General features: G+C 33.0%; 1 protein-coding gene across 2 annotated transcripts; it reads right to left on the bottom strand.

Moving 5' to 3' along the window:
• Positions 1 to 364: 364 nt before the first annotated feature.
• On the bottom strand, positions 365 to 16,916 carry LOC126816565 (unconventional prefoldin RPB5 interactor). 2 transcript variants are annotated; one of them, XM_050543238.1, is made up of 10 exons: positions 16,879 to 16,916; positions 11,983 to 12,101; positions 10,036 to 10,114; positions 6,318 to 6,453; positions 5,974 to 6,065; positions 5,319 to 5,382; positions 5,051 to 5,213; positions 3,588 to 3,795; positions 2,381 to 2,584; positions 365 to 1,622 (listed from the first exon to the last, which is right to left on the bottom strand). In XM_050543238.1, the coding sequence occupies exons 2-10, from the start codon at positions 12,060 to 12,062 to the stop codon at positions 1,491 to 1,493; spliced, it is 1,158 nt and encodes a 385-aa protein (XP_050399195.1). In that variant the 5' UTR covers positions 12,063 to 12,101; positions 16,879 to 16,916; the 3' UTR covers positions 365 to 1,490. The 2 variants fall into 2 exon arrangements, with proteins under 2 accessions (XP_050399195.1, XP_050399193.1); XM_050543236.2 differs by lacking the exon at positions 16,879 to 16,916 and adding an exon at positions 16,774 to 16,875.
• Between the last annotated feature and the right edge of the window lie 42 nt (positions 16,917 to 16,958).

Genomic DNA, 16,958 nt, shown 5'->3' with positions numbered 1-16,958 from the left:
TTGAAACATTTTACACCATTTTTTTTTAGACATGGAGTATGTGTCAATTTGAAACCTAAACCTTGAACAATAGATAAAGAGAGAAGAAACATGGTGTCTATGATACACTGTCAAAGTCAACAGAAAAAAAAGAGATAAAGTCTTGAAGGTAATGACAATACCATCATAGGTAAACATTCCAACTAGAACCAGATCTAATTTTAACATGGCACATCTACTTCAAAACTATGCCAACTCTCCAAATCTAAAGAATTCTTACAAATAAGATCTGAAGATCAGCTCTTTCAAGAATATAAAATAAATAATTTAACATTAATGAAGTGTAATAATGAACCATAAAACTTTATTTTAAAAAATCTCTTTATTTCATTCCAGTTTAATTATAGTTTTTCTGATTTTTGGAGTGAAAAACCATTAAGCTAACAATAACATGTCAATGGCTATAAAACTAACAATATCATTTTTCATTAACATGTAAAACAAGTTGTAATATTTCTGCCAACATAATTTAGAAGAAAATAACCCAAACATAAACAGGATTAAATTGTTTCAAAGGCATTTAATAATTGAACTTGAAATACACAGGTCACAATTCTATAGAATACAATTACTGTTTATTACATTTTATATTTTATCAGTGCTAACGGGGGGGGCCTGGCATCAGCTCACTAACCAGAAGGTACAGGACTCTGTGTTGGCCATTGTCTGTGGTGCAGATGGAAGGCTTGGCATGGAAGACTATCTGATTAAAACACAGTTTTTGGTGTGAAGTGCATGGAACTGTGAGTAATCCACTTAAAACATCAATGCTGATTGGTTAATCAAATGTCTGATGTCATAGGGTCAAAAGTCGCTCGTATGACCTCTGACGCGACCTTCCACTACAACCGGTCAGAGTCTGGTTCTTAATCCATTTTGAAATGAACCGTCAGACCTTCATGTAGTAGAGGCCATTGAAAGTATAAAAAAACAAATCGAAATATAGATCTGTATTTTAACCAGACTGGCATGTAAGAGTGCCTAGTTGTTCAAATGGGATGGAAAACTGAGATCATGTGTACACATAGGCGTGCCGGTAAAAGAAAACTTGACAGATGGAATTCGAAATACATGTTAAGAGTCATTTAAATGAGACGAAAAATGAGGTCGTGTGTGAAAGAATCCTAAACAGATGGAATTTAAAATTAGAGTAGGCCAAAGCGCTGCTAACCAGGCAAAATTTCCTTCATAGCACACTGCATGGTGTTTGCCTGTCTTCATTAGACCGGTTGGTGTAGAACAGTAGGATGTTAAACCACATTTCATTTCATTTCATTTCACATATTAACAAACCGCAACAACAAGTTAAAATACACCACAAATAAACTATGTAGCACCAATATATCAGCAAATATCACTAATGATTTGTAACCATTATCATAACTTTCACACAGTCAGTTTATCTTGTGTCTTAAGATACTGAACCAAATGATGAAATCGTAATCAATATATTATTTCTGTCTAGAAGCACGGAACTTGGAAACTGGACGTTTATTTGTTTCTGTTGTTTGAATCATAGGTGTTGGACATTTGACTTTAGGTAAAGTTTCAGCTGATTTTTCTAATATTGTTCCAGTAAAAGCCTAAAAATAATGGAAACAGAAAAACATAGTATGAGTACCAGGTAGATATTGAAAACATATAACTGTATAACTTTCTTACAGAGTCCTGTTAATCTTTATCATAATGATTATTTAATAAATTTGAAATAGGGCCTTGGCCTCAATATTACAATGTAATTATCAAATGAATGACTTTTTGTTAAAAGTAGCCCTACAATGCTCTTTATATGCACCTTGAAAACAGCCTGGAATCTGGTAATCTATTGCTAGACCAGCTTCAGTAAGAAAATATTCTAACTATAATTTACTAAAGTTAAACGAGCTGCTACCTGTTATCCATGAGACTTTTAGTAAATTTTTTTTGTTTAGAGAATAAAGGAGCCATTTCAGATCAATTTTTTAATGAATCAAACCGCATAATTCTGGTGTTACTTCTGTACAGAAATTCAAACTTTCAGTTTCTATATGTTATAAATACCCAAATGTCACGATCTCACAAGTGCCTAGATAGTCATGTCTACATATGTGGCTATGTTATAGTTGTAAGTGGTTGTTGATATTACCAAGCCACTCATAAAACTTAACAATGGAATTCCAAGTCCTTTAGGGCTGCTGTAATAATCAAACATTTTTGTTCCAACCCCCCCCCCCCCCCCAAAACTTAATGGCCTTATTTCTGTTGCAGTTTACTACTAAATGGAGCATCAGAATAGGTCATTGCCCTGTGTTGATACATACTATAAAGAATGACATATTATATTTTTGTATCAAGAACTTACGGTATCAGACATTTTTTTGATAGATGCTCTGTTTCTGGTTTCTTCTATTTCAGCTTCTCTAGCTTTACGTACAGACTGTTTCTTTTCTTTCTTTAAAATAGATTTAGGTTGAGTCAGGTGACCAAAATATTTATAAACATCAGATGGACTGGTTATATTTTCAGGTGTACTCTCATTACATTCTTCACTACTTTCTGATTTATTCTAAAAATAAGAATGGAAATGGGTTACAAATCAATCTAATACAATCTAACTAATTCCTATATCTAATAGTTAGTGACAGTGGTACATCAAGCTGTATTGGTTATACTTTAAAGATACATTATGGGAGATAAGATAAAGAGATGGCAGTTCTCGCTATAATAGTTAAAAACTAGATAGTGTAAAGGTAATTTGCTGAAAATTTCAGTCAAATTGATCCACTATGAGCCGAGAACGAAGCGGGAGAAATTTTCGCATAGTCTCGGTCATCATTACTAAAATCATTAATATAAACAGCATAGTCTCGATTATCCACTGTTTTGATTTAATTATCAATGGCCGTTAAGCGGCATATAGGAATCTAATCCAGCCAACATCGAAGGCTAGCCTCGACATCAAGAGTTTTTATTATGGTCTGGATAAGTTAATTAATGTCTAATTGATAATTTAGATAACATTTCAGGCCTAACGAAAGACTTGTAATAAGCAGATTTTGCTCTTGCATAATGCATGTTTAATAAAGCACAAAAGTGTCATAGGCTACTCATTTAAAACATAAGCAATTGAAACCCTTTAAGATTTGCAAAATTACATGTTTTAAATCTGAATCTATAAATGAATGAATACTGCATAAATCCATAAAATTTCAAATAACTGTTCCAAAATAGGATATTTTTGTGGCTGGGAGTTGACCCCCTTCAAAATATACCTACCCGACATTAGACTGCTGTTCCAATCTTCCATAATATAATGCTTACAAAATGAAACTAATGCTTGTCATACTCATACACATATTAGTTTTTCTTCTTTGGGATTAGACACAGTCAAAAACAGTAAGCAATTAACAAATTATCAAACCAAATGAATGCACCAGTAAGTACCCGGAAGTCATAAACATCCACCAAATTAATATGAAATTTCAGTATAAAAGAATATTTTATAAAAGAATATAGAATATGTTATAAAGGAATATGTGGATAAGAATATGATATAAAAGAGAACATACCTGTACAGGTGTATGAGTAAAGGTAATACGGTTTGTACAACAGGTACTGACTATATCATTATCATCTGATTGTTCATCATAACTATCATCAGATTCATTATCCTGCCATTGTATATGTTTTTTACTAGTTTGTGTATTGGTTGATTCATCTAACATTGGTTGAGTTTGTAAAAAACTTGGTACTGATGGCACTTCCTCCACCCTCAATCTGAAAAGTTATCAAACAATCTGTCAATCATACAATTTGAAACCCAAATTCTTTTTTAATTTTTGTAAAAATTCATCTGTCTATAATATTTCAGGTGTTTTCTAATTTAAATATCATGCTCCTTTTTTTTCTTTTCATGATTGAGTGTTTTCTAATCTTGATCTCAAGTTGTGTGTTTTCTATGTTTATCTTTGTATATTTGTGTTCCATAGTTCAAGGGGGGGGGGGGGGGGATGACCGAATGGTTAGCACGAGCGCTCGGTATCATACGGTCTGTCATTGAGTCAACTGGCGGGGTTTCGATGTCCCGGTTGTATGCGACAAGGATTAGGGTCGCCTGTCCAACCTCGTGGGTTTTCTCCGGGTTCTCCGGTTTCCTCCCACAGCTACAGACCCCTACGTGCAAGCGAATTATGGAAATAAAATTGAACCATATGTTAGTCCCGAAATGACCTAGTTTGTGTCGAGTGGATGTTCATGCTGAGTATCAAAGTTGTGTGTTTGTTTTTAATAGGTTTATTTATGTTGAGTATTTTGTAAACTTGAATCTAGATTTCAAGTTGTGTTATTTCTATATTTTTTTTAATTTTGTTCAGTATTTTGTAATCTTGTTTTTTCAGTTGGGAGAAAAAGAGAGAATTGGGAGGAAATCAGAAAACCTGGAAAATCTCACAAGGTAAAGCAGGTGACCCTAAACCAATCTGATTAAAATACAGATCTATATTTCGTTTTGATTTTTTAAACTTTCCATGGCCTACACTACATGAAGATCTGACTAGTTTTAGTGGAAGGTCGTTTTAGAAGGTCATACAAGCGACTTTTGACCCTACGACGTCAAGACATTTGATTGACCAATCAGCGTTGATGTTTCTAGTAGGATACCCACATTTTCGTACATCGCATGCCAAGAACTCGCTGTAACAGACCGTTTCATTGGCTAATCACTCACATCAGCCAGACTGCGGGTTATATAACGACTCTTCCAGACCCTAGTGTAGTAAAGACAAGTAAAACAAGATTTTTAACCATAAAAAAGAAAACGAAATAGGATCTGTGTTTTAATTAGATTGACCTTAAACATGGACACATAGTAATGAAGAGTTGAAATCACAATTTCCATAAATGACACAGACTTTTACATATTGTCATCTAAACAAAATATTCTCTTACAAAATAAATAAGTTTACAATTAATATTTCATTTGTCTTGATATTTAATGAAGATCAAAACAAATCAAAATCAAACAGACACAAACCTCTGTAATTCTTTTCCTTTTGTTTCAATTTCTTCTAATTCATCTAATCTAGCCCACAATTCTTCATCTGTTAACACCTTCTTTTTTTCATTCTTTGCTTCTATTTTCTCTCTTTCTAATTTTTCTTTCTTTTTTTGCAGTTGCACGTTTTTTCGATGTTTTTCTGAAATAAAATAAAGCTGCAGTCTTTTCTCAATCTGATCATTGCCATAAAAAGATATTTCATATAATACATTTTGAGTTAACTATTAATATTATTGTTACAAACCTTTCCAAATTCTTTCTTCCTCAGAATCATAATTTTCTACTATTTCTCTTACACCATCTTTTTCCTGAAAATAAAAACAAACTATTGAATCCAGAACTGATGTTTGATACAGGTCATTCTTGAATAAACTCTGCAATATTGTAAAGCATAACATTGTCAGCCAACAAACACACACTCACTAGCAGCCTTTTGAAGGAAGTTTTCAGGGGCAATAACTATGCCTAACACTGCGACAAATTGTTATGTGACTGAATTTCAAAATGACCTGTAGAGTATTTTCAAATATTGTAGACTGACCTATGAACCATAAAAAGGTGGATGTATATGAAAATCAGTCACAATATATGTGATGTGAATGGATATACAGATCTGGGTGATGAGATATATATTTTATGTACTATTCATATAACTTGATACTTGTACCTGTTGGTCAACAGGTTACTCTTATGAACAGAGCATAACCCTTACGTAATTAAATATAGATTTGAGTAAGATTTTGTCTTATAATTTGGGTACAGAAATGTTTGTCCGGGTAAAGTTGCCCCTGAAGATATATTCCATCAGGCATTAATTTCTTCCCTTACAGTATCTACTATCTAGATTGTGATATTTAGTGATGTCTAAATGTTTATAATAAACATGACTGTATACTTACTTGAGATATATTTTGGAGTTCAGATGTAACATCTACTCTAGGTTGTAAAAGTTTTTTCTGCTCATTTAAATCATGTATAGATTTATCAATGGCTAGAAATATAAATATAGACTATTATAGTAAATAAATTCACCATATTCACAAATATAATTTAAAGACCTTTCAATTTCAAATGGGACAAATTATTCCAGTAGACAGTATGGCTTTATTCTTCACCAAATTTTTATGTCAAATGCTGTGCAATTTTAACCATATTAATATATGTTTGTTTGCATCAGAGGGATGTCCACTTTGGGGTGATTATTTCATACTCCAAGAATATGATATGATAAAGTTATACTAACTTGTTAATCGTCTACCAGCTATTTCAGCAGCTTGTTTAGATGATCTTTCAACAAACCAATTATCACCTAATAATACCATTATTTCATTAGTATGAACTATCTTTCCTGGCATAAAAGCACATGGACCAAATGGTACCTGAAATGTTTTACCAAATAGATAAATTGATTGATTTATCATGTGCAAATGTACAACAAAACAGTTGCATAAAACGGATAGTAGAAATATTATTCCTTTATTTGTGTAAGACACATAACAATGGTGGGGTGTGATCAATAAAAACTGATGTAAACTTTAAATGGCAAGTTAAAGATTAGTTTAAATAGTTTCTTTTACCAAACCGTTTTTTAATAAAAAGTACTTTGATTATGTATGACATCTGAATTTAAACCTGGAAAGGAAAAGTCTCTAGTCATTCAGATGGGACGAAAAACAAAGCCCAGTATATACCATTGGCAGTATCATTAGCCCAATTGGTGCAGAAATGTAGGACTTAAACCTAATTTCATTTAAAAAAATGTAAGTGATAAAATCAAACTGACATACAAAAAGACAACATCATGATTGTTAGGTAAAAGTTATTTCAAAGGCCCTAAAAAACATAAGACTCTTCTAAGATCTGACCAAGGGGATCAAGAGAAGTAAAGTTTTGATATGTCCAATTATGTAGGCCTATGTCTCCAGATGTTGAAGTCTTATCTGTTCTAATCTACATGTCATAACATGACATAAACATGTTCTTTAACTACTTAATGGGTAATGGATTATTTTGAAAACCGTTCAATGAAATCTATGATTAGAGAGGAGTTAAGAAAACATTAAATTGTAGGTTGTTTGTAGGTAGAGACAGATGTTAATATAATATAACAGAGAGGTAAGTATGTCTTATCTATACCAGGATCAATACGGTTCTATCAAACATGTCAAACATCTATTAATTAATCTTACAAAATAAATATATAGTAACTGGGGGTGACAGTGATAATTAAATGGAGACGTCTGATCAAACACACACTCGAGTTACCCAACTTGTTTTCACTTTAAAAATCAAAAACCCAGAAATATATTAAAACAAAAGGGATTTAAGGGTAGGAATTTGAATAAGAACCCTTTCTTAATATAGTCTGGATGTGAAAGTAAAACATTTACGTCTGCTCAAACATGTATACACAGGGTTAAGCCTACCAACCATGATCTTACTTCAAAAGTCAAAACCCCAGAAAGACATTTAAAACAATAGGGATTTTAGGGTAGGAACCTATTCTCAATAACATCTGGCCATGTAAGTAAAACATTAATGATTTGAAGAAGTTTGTGAAGTCATTTAATGTCAACAACATGTTTGTGAAATGACAAAAAAGGTATAAATTACAGTTTACTGAGTTTAGTATAGATAACCCCAGGCTATTACAATAACACCTACAATACTTGCTTTGAAATCTTCATGCATGGGATATCTTACAAGTGGCCTTGGGTAATGTATCGATATGTCAGTTAACGAAAAAATACCCTGATAAAAAAGTAAACTTTAAAACTTGTGAATGGATCACACAATGAAAGAATATTTCAAGATAAATAAATTCAGATAAATTCTTCATTTGATTGTTCTATAAAAGATTTTCTTATAATATATAGCCACCGGCTCATATTTTAACAATGAAATAATCAATCATTCATAAAGCAGAATGCATTCACATCGAAAATGGGGGAAATTCTAGTCAATTATGTATAAATATAATGTAATGTATTTGATAAATTTGTCAAAAAATTCATGAATAACTAATAAATCCAAGTCAAAATATGATTATTGATTTTGTATAGATTCTATAAATATTTAATACATGGAACATGTCAATATAGAACTCATGTCATGATACCCTATATCCCAATCTTAATATCATTATTTAATAATATGCATCATCACTTCAACTACCCAACAAAACACAAAACCGGAGAATGAATAATACCACAATATGTCACTTAAAATAAAATGTCAAGTTAATGACTTTTAAGCGAACTTGCCACTTAATAATATCTGAGACATTATCAGATGAAGCAAGTAGGAACAGGTATCAGGTGTAAGCATAGTATATACTGCTTCATGCATGGCACCTAGCAACTTTTAACTATGTGGTTAAATTTAGAATGTATAATACAGTAACTTATGCATTAAATGTTTTCAACACCATCTAGCATACGATTTTCTTTGTATTTTATTTAGTTATATGTGAGTTTCATTCCACCCAAGACACCACTACAAACTTATATGCTAAAATGAATTATTTGAAGAAAATAATCATAGCTGGGTGGAAATTCTTTCTCTCTCTTTCTTGAAATAATCTAATGGAACTGCCCACTCCAATGACTATTTAAATAATCATTTAGTTTTTATTTTCCTTTTTATCTGTATCAACAATGGAATATATGTGTATGAGATCTTCAAGCTAACCTAAACAGTATTAATCTCTGTACAAAATATATGTTTCCAAAAACTACTTTTATTGAGTTAAATTCTGTGTAGAGGTTTGTGTAACAAGTAGGAATTGATGTGGAACACCAATCCCTGATGAATCAGTTATTGTGGAATATTATACTATACTTATGCCATGTTGGTCTGCATGTCATCATGTCAAAAAAAAACCATTAATAGATAAAGTAGGTAACCACCAGGACATGACACTAATCAAAATCATCAAAATACTAATGTTATTTAACATATGTACTTTTCTACCAGATGCTGTCATTTTATTCTAATTCAAAATTCCTGCAGAGAATTTAATTTTACTATTTTTCACAAATTGTTATGAATTATCCAATGTGTAGTTTTGGTGTATATTTTTGCCATGAAAATCAAAATGGCAGAAACAAACAATTTGAGCAGATGTCTTGTCAATCATGTCTAAAATTTTTAAGAAAAATAAACCAAAAACTAAAGAAAGGTTCTACAGCAAATAAATATTTACAATAAATTATCATTTGAACTGACTTACTAACTTAATACAATACATATAAATAACACAGGCTACATGCATTCTATAAGTTCCCCCCTTCAATGAAACCTTCTTTCAAAAGAACATTTTTTTATTCACTGTGTGAAGCTGATGTACTAATCAGGAGAGAAAGGGCTATGGACACTTTAAGTCCCATAGGTGTGTATGTCAAAACGCTAATCCTTATTATCAGAGCAGAAAGAAACTAGCACAGAAAAAAATAGCCTTGATGTTATTGTGTGTCTGCTGGGCTAATGGTAGGTTAAATATACGGCCAAGACAAAGCCAGAAGTTTTGGTCCAAGGATTTTCTTGTGACCATTATTACAACTTCCTGACCATTGTCCACTATGTTTCTGTCTGGTTATAAAACTAACACCTATGTACGGGAAACGATATAGGGTCATGGCCTGACAAGGGGTTGGATTGGGTGGGGGGGAAATGATGAGATGAGTGCCCCAGGCAGAAGAAAGCAACATAGAGTAAAAAAACCTACTTAATCACATATTATGACGTAAGATAATTGAAACCTTCCGTAACCAGATTGACAAGATTCAATAGAAGAAAAGTAATTTAGATTTTTTTGAAAAACCATGAAAAGTCAAGAAAGAAGTCATTTGGGATGTTTGGAATGATGTAACTATTTAGATGATCATTGAACTGCTATGTTTAAGATCACTAGAGCTAGACAGAAACTAGTATTTTTGATAGGAAGGAGGGCAAGCACTTACCATTATATCATGGGATGTTTTATGTGACAGGGAGTTAAGCCTATCCTGCAGGGCTTTGTAATTGGACTTCATCTCCTCCCTGCAATAAGATAAGATGCAAGTAAAGGTAAAAATCTACAATGTCGTAATCGACCATAATAGATCACCTGCAATAAAACACTTTCAAGAAAATTCAAGAAATCAGAACCATTGGCAGGCTGTTTTTGAAAAGCCATTAATGATGTAATAGCAACCACCTGCCTATAATTCTGGTACTAATTGAATGAGATTTTAAATGCTTGATCAACAGGATCTAGATAAAATCTTATTGCAAACACCATTTACCCATTCTTCCGTCTTTAATTCAAGTAGTAACTTTTAAATCCCCCCAATAATAAAACAGACTTAACCAGCTTTTTCAGTTTTAATGCATACTGGGGTTGCCTCATTTTATCTTCTTTAGGTAACAATGCATTCTTAGACAATGACTTTCAGATAAGTCTAATTCCAAATTGATACAAGAATACAAACCATTACAGTTGAAAGACATATAATATGACTTTCAAATTGTGGCTGTTCCTTTAATGATGAAAGAATTGCTCAAAAAGTCAAGGTAATGCGAATATGCAAAACTAATGTTAGATCACTTTGTCTCAGAACTGTCCAAATAGTATGCCCAATTCAAAGGTATCTTTTGAATTTTCCTAAGGTATCTTTAAAATGATTCATTGTTACGGACTATAATTCTGTGTTTTGTTATTTGTAAAATAGATTGTAAAAGAGTAAATGGAATCATGTTTTAAGTGTTACATCAATGAATCTTTTGATCATGACACAGGTGACAATAGTTGTACAAGTATTGCATTTGTCTTCCATTATGATATCTGCTTCTATTGACCTATGACTGGCCTAATTTTGATTAATGACCCATTGCATCTGAAAAATAATCCAGTAATTTTTGGGGGGTGTGAAAGGATTCTGTTGACTTGTTTGACCACAACACATTAGGAGATATGGCATTCATCACCATCAAACTATTGTCTTTTAAACTCAACGCAGTTGTAATGATCTTTAGCAGACATCGAAAGATTAATCAAGCAGCATCCTCAACTTGAATAATATTTCTTGTTGTTTGATGATGGACATTTATAATTATTAACACTTGATGTGTTGTCAAACATTTATCTTACTCCTGTTTAAAAACCTGTTCGAAAGTCTTTATGGTTGTTTAATGATCTCATTAAGTTTTTTTTTTTTAAATAAATAATTCTGAAAAGTGTGATGGATTTTTAATTTCAAAGCCATTTTGAAATTATGTTTATCCAGAACTGATATATTTGTATTCAAATCTACAAAACCATCACTTCCCTATATTTTGCTTTTACTAACAGATTTGGATTAATGTTTATTTCAAATGTATTTATGGATATATTTGAATAAAGGAATAATGGTGATGAAATTCTCTTTAACAGTTTGCCAGTTAGCATACCATAGCATGACTGAACCCAGAAGCAGTTTTCATTAATGAAGACCCACAAAAAGCCTCCAAATTCAAATGTCTTATAAGTTGTTTTACAAATTCAGTACTAAATCATCAGATTTTAATTTAGGTTAACTAAAACTGCAGCAGTGAGAAGGTTTGTGTAAATTAATGTGGCAATTTATGGTCCATAATGCACTTGGATCCCCCAAAGTGACATTGGACATTGAAAACATATATTGTAAAAAGGGCAGGGGGCACCCAATGTCTCACAGCCCCCATGATAGTCATCAGTCATGTCTCAGACTTAATTTTACCAGGGATAATAAAATACTTCAGTAAAAGAGTTAGAAATTTAAGTACTGGTAACTTTAATTACAGCTTTGATCCTCTTTATGGAAGCTAAAGTAGGTCTTTGGGCCAGAACCAGTTAATGTTTTATTTTATATAACTTAAGCACTACAGGGTGCATGTAAGATTGGACTAACCATTGTGCTATTCTCTGATCTGTCTCTAGGATAGCCTTGTCTTGTTCTTCACGAAGGCGGGCTAAGTGGGCAGCTTCCATGCTGTGTCACTTCAAAGGCAGATCAATCAATGTTTGAACCTGTAAAACACAATATCTCACTTTAAAAAACTGCAACCCAGTCTTCTATTAGACAAGCTCTTTAATACAGAAAATAATGTATTGCAGGTCCTTTAAAAAAACCCTCCAATACCACATTCAATGTTTTACATTGAGATATGGTTAAATTTTACTACCGCTACTGGTTGAGAATCACTAAATTAATATACAAGTGGAGAATTGAAATCAAGCCACCTTATGATCTAACAATGTTAGATTCTAACATGCATGTGTTAAACCATTCGGCCATCTAACCCCGCAGAGAGAGAGAGAGAGGTGTTAACATTTACAAAATATGAACCAGGTCATTTTGAGACTACCTCATGATTTTATTTGTAATTCAATAATGAAAAAAAAGTAACTGTGTGATTTGCATTCTGTCAACAAATATCAAATTTATCACTGCCTAATCCATAGTAAATCAAAAAAATCAATTATCAATGCTAGATAATCTCCCAGCTTGAGATCAATCGGCTTAAAAACAAGTCCATCAATTAGACTTATCAATCATGTTAAGGGTGGAGGGTGTGTCATAATATCGTGATGTCATCCGACAATAAACAGACTTGTAATTCTACTTGATATTCCTATTAAAAATTCATCTTTTACAATATTGTAGTTTGCAAGAGATTTATATATTTCTAATATCAGGTTCAGTGGCTTTATAGCATCAGTGCATCATTTGAATATTTTGGAAAATATCAAATTTACCACCACTTACTTATTTGACACTAAAATAAATTATTCAACATTTAGTTCAGAAATATTATCAAGAGCAAATAATCTCCCAGCTTTGATTCAATCAGATTAAAAAGAGGTCCTTCAAAAGACTTGTGCAAAAACTTAAAGATGGTGCCGTCTTGTTTAAAAGGGTCATAGAAAAGCTGCCTTAAACCAAACAGCCCCAACGTTTGGTCAAAACTGACATTTAACTATTGGTTAAAATGACCATAGATTGGTCATTATGGCCATAAACAGATCAGAACAATAAACATGATATTTATTATTTAAGAAGAATCCAGAAAGAGCTGGTAATATATATTTTAAAAAATTTTGGTTTTTGACTACGGTGAATTTTGGCTGTTTTGGTTTATGTCCATTTTGACCATTTCCAGTTTTTGTCATCTGCAGATGATGCCAAATGTTGTGAAAGTTTTCAATTCATGATATCTTTGTAAATATTGAACAGAATTGAACTATTTTTGGACTGATTTTCCATTTAGAGATAAAACTTTCACAATATTTCACAAGCGATTAACAACCCCTTAAATGACAATCAGCTCTTTATTTTCCTTTAACCAATAAAAGCTACGGTATTTAAATACCCAACCAGCGGCTGCCAGGCAGGATAGATAGAAAACAAGATTAAACGAAAGTGATTTTTCCTACAAGGGCCATAATTCAGGAAATTACAATTCGATATGCGCAAATATCGAAAGGAACCGAGATCTTTGGGTTATAAACTTACATTTCAAGTTTCAACAAAATCGGATAAAAATTGTGACTTCTATAGGGTCCACAACCTTGATATACCATATTTTTACACAATTTGAGAACGAATGACGTCCATTTTGTCTGTCAGTTTTGGGCCGATTTTCACGAAATTTGAACTCAGCCATACTTAGGGTGTAACAGTGATATAATAATATGTTTTTTTAAATCGGATAAAAATTATTACCTCTATAGGGTCCACAAGCTAAAAACACGATTTTTCGAACAATCAGGGGCTATAATTCAGGAAGTTACGGTCCAATATGCGCGAATATCGAAAGGAACCCAGATCTTTGGGTTATAAACTTACATTTCAAGTTTCAACAAAATCGAAGTTACGGTCCGATATGCGGGAATATCGAAAAGAACTGAGATCTTTGGGTTATAAACTTACATTTCAAGTTTCAACAAAATCGGATAAAAATTGTGACCTCTATAGGGTCCACAACCTTGATATACCATATTCTTACGCTATTTGAGAACGAACGGCGGCCATTTTGTCTGTCAATTTTGGGCCGATTTTCACGAAATTCGAACTCACTCGTCCTTAGGGTGTAACGGGGATATAATAGTACGGGTTTTTAAATCGGATAAAAATTATGACTTGTATAGGGTCCACAAGCTAAAAACAAGATTTTTCCGTACAATCAGGGGCCATAATTCAGGAAGTTATGGTCCGATATGCGCGAATATCGAAAGGAACTGAAATCTTTGGGTTATAAACTTACATTTCAAGTTTCAACAAAATCGGATAAAAATTGTGACCTCTATAGGGTCCACAACCTTGATATACCATATTCTTACGCTATTTGAGAACGAACGGCGGCCATTTTGTCTGTCAATTTTGGGCCGATTTTCACGAAATTCGAACTTACTCGTCCTTAGGGTGTAACGGGGATATAATAGTACGGGTTTTTAAATCGGATAAAAATTATGACTTCTATAGGGTCCACAAGCTAAAAACGCGATTTTTCGTGCAATCAGGGGCCATAATTCAGGAAATTATGGTCCGATATACGCGAATATCGAAAGGAACCGAGATCTTTGGGTTATAAACTTACATTTCAAGTTTCAACAAAATCGGATAAAAATTGTGACCTCTATAGGGTCCACAAGCTAAAAACGTGATTTTTCGTACAAACAGGGGCCATAATCCATGAAGTTTCGATCCGATACATGCCAATATCGAAAGCAGCCGAGATCTTTTGGAGATAAACCTATATTTCAAGTTTCGTCAAAATCGGATAAGAATTGTGACCTCTAGAGTGTCCACAAACAAATTGTGGACGGACGGACGGACGGACGGACAGGGGCGACGGCATAATACGTCCACATGAAAATGTGGGCGTATAAAAATAGATTATGTAAAGGGAATTTGCAGAAAATTTCAAATTGATCCACTCTGAACAGAGAATTTAGCGATTGAATTTTGGGCCTAGCGTCGATCATCATTACTAAAGTCAGTACTATAAAAAACATAGTCTTGATTATCCATTTCTTTATTTAATTATGAATGAGCATTAAGCAGCAGATCGGATCCTAATCCAATAAATATCACAGGTTAGCAATGACATCGAGCGTTGGTTATGGTCTGGATAAGTTAATTAACGTCTAATTAATAATTAAAATAACATTTCAGGCCTAAAGAAAGAACTGCAATAGGCAGATTTAGCTCTTGCATAATGTATGTTTAATATAAAATGATTATACTAAGTTTAATTAAGATTTTGTTTCTTAGTCCAATATATAAAATTTTGTGTACACCATACTGACAAAGTGGTAAAGACACTTGAATTCACATGAAAATGAATGTAATTTGCAAAGTTTTTGTCTATTATTTTGAATTGGAATCCCTGGTTCAGATCCTTTAAAGGTCAATTATACGAGTGGGAAGAAACCCTACTACCTTGTCATGTAACCCACAAAACTGGGATCAAAACCATTATAAGCATTATAGTTACCAGGTCTTGGACTAATAGTCCATTTAAACATTCAACTTTCGCAAATATGGTTAAACTTAAAAAACCCTCAAATGACAATCAGGGACTTTTAAGTGTCACTTATGTGGAAGGAAACTGAAGAAACCCCATGACATAAGACGGGCGACCCTATACTTACTCCTTGTCACGTACAAGTGTTGGATCAAACCCATGACAAGCATAACAGGACTGATCATCTACACCATGACGCGCATTAGATCACTTGGCCACCCAACACCTCCGTCATCATGCGATCATGATATATGCATGGATGGATAAGTGTTTTATGTACAGGTTAGATAGAACAATAAGATCAGAACACATTTATTTCTGCAAATTTCTTTTTTATATGCTCAATCATATGGTTTTTCAATGTGCTACACTATGGTACGGTACTTAGAAACCAGTTTGGTCAGTTTGGGTGCCTTAAAGGAGCAAAATCGCCAATATTTGGGACCTAGAAATTGACACAAATGGGTCGCAACTCATATAATAATGTACTACTAATATGAATGTATATAAACTGGTTTACATTCAATCGTTCTGATTTCTACTTTAATTTCAAAGCAGTAATGTTCGTCGAAATATGCCAGACGTCTCAATCGAATGGCATTCTCTAGCGTCTGGTTATTCAAGTCTACACCGATAGTATTTATTGCGTATGCTCTCCAGATAATTGATAAAAAATATGGTGTCACCGTTTGACATGACTTGTGAAATATGTCTAGCCTTGTTCCAATCTGTTTCACAGAGGATTACGAAAGTCTTCTAATATCTCTGTAAAAGATGACTACCTTCAACACGTGACCTCTCATCATGCGGCATCAATCATTGGCTCAATGGTGCGTGCATTGTTTACATAAGAGGTTACTGGTTCGGGCAGAATGGTGTCTTTTACTCATTTTAAAACCCATTTACACTAAATAGGAAATAATTTTTACCTACAAATACGTCAAACGATTTGTGTACTAATGGTAAAATGTTTATTTTGTCTTACATATTGGATATCAGAAGCCCATCTTTTCCCAGTAAGATCACAACACCAATGTTGATTTAAATTGACAAATAATTCGTGTTTTCAATGCAGCAATGTCGAAGACTTACTTTGGAGATATTATATTGAGTTAGACTCTAGGGGCTTAGCAAATTTTTCAAGGGAAAAAAAGGATATAAATAAAAGTAACCTGGGGTTATGTTATGCCTCAAATCTTACAGATTTGTGTTTGAGGATAGGAGTAGGTTTATTTTAGAAAATAAGAAAACCATCTCTAACAACTACTTTCACTTACCACTTTAATCTGGTAGTTGAAGGTAGGTTACTCTGTTTTGGTTCTTAATTTTTGTGTAAGATCTCCCAGACTTAAATGTG

This window comes from Patella vulgata, chromosome 3 (genome assembly GCF_932274485.2).
Source record: "Patella vulgata chromosome 3, xgPatVulg1.2, whole genome shotgun sequence".
Classification (NCBI taxonomy): Eukaryota; Metazoa; Mollusca; class Gastropoda; family Patellidae; genus Patella; species Patella vulgata.
This window is presented reverse-complemented; position numbering and strand designations above follow the sequence as displayed.

Bases quoted from the DNA above. Each gene is read 5' to 3' on its own strand.
- LOC126816565 (XM_050543238.1), bottom strand. From the start codon at position 12,062: ATGGAAGCTGCCCACTTAGCCCGCCTTCGTGAAGAACAAGACAAGGCT. The intron at 10,115-11,982 runs GTTAGTCCAATC...ATCTTATTGCAG, and splicing joins GATCAGAGAATAGCACAATG to GGAGGAGATGAAGTCCAATT. The intron at 5,383-5,973 runs GTAAGTATACAG...TTTTATTTTCAG, and splicing joins AACTCCAAAATATATCTCAA to GAAAAAGATGGTGTAAGAGA.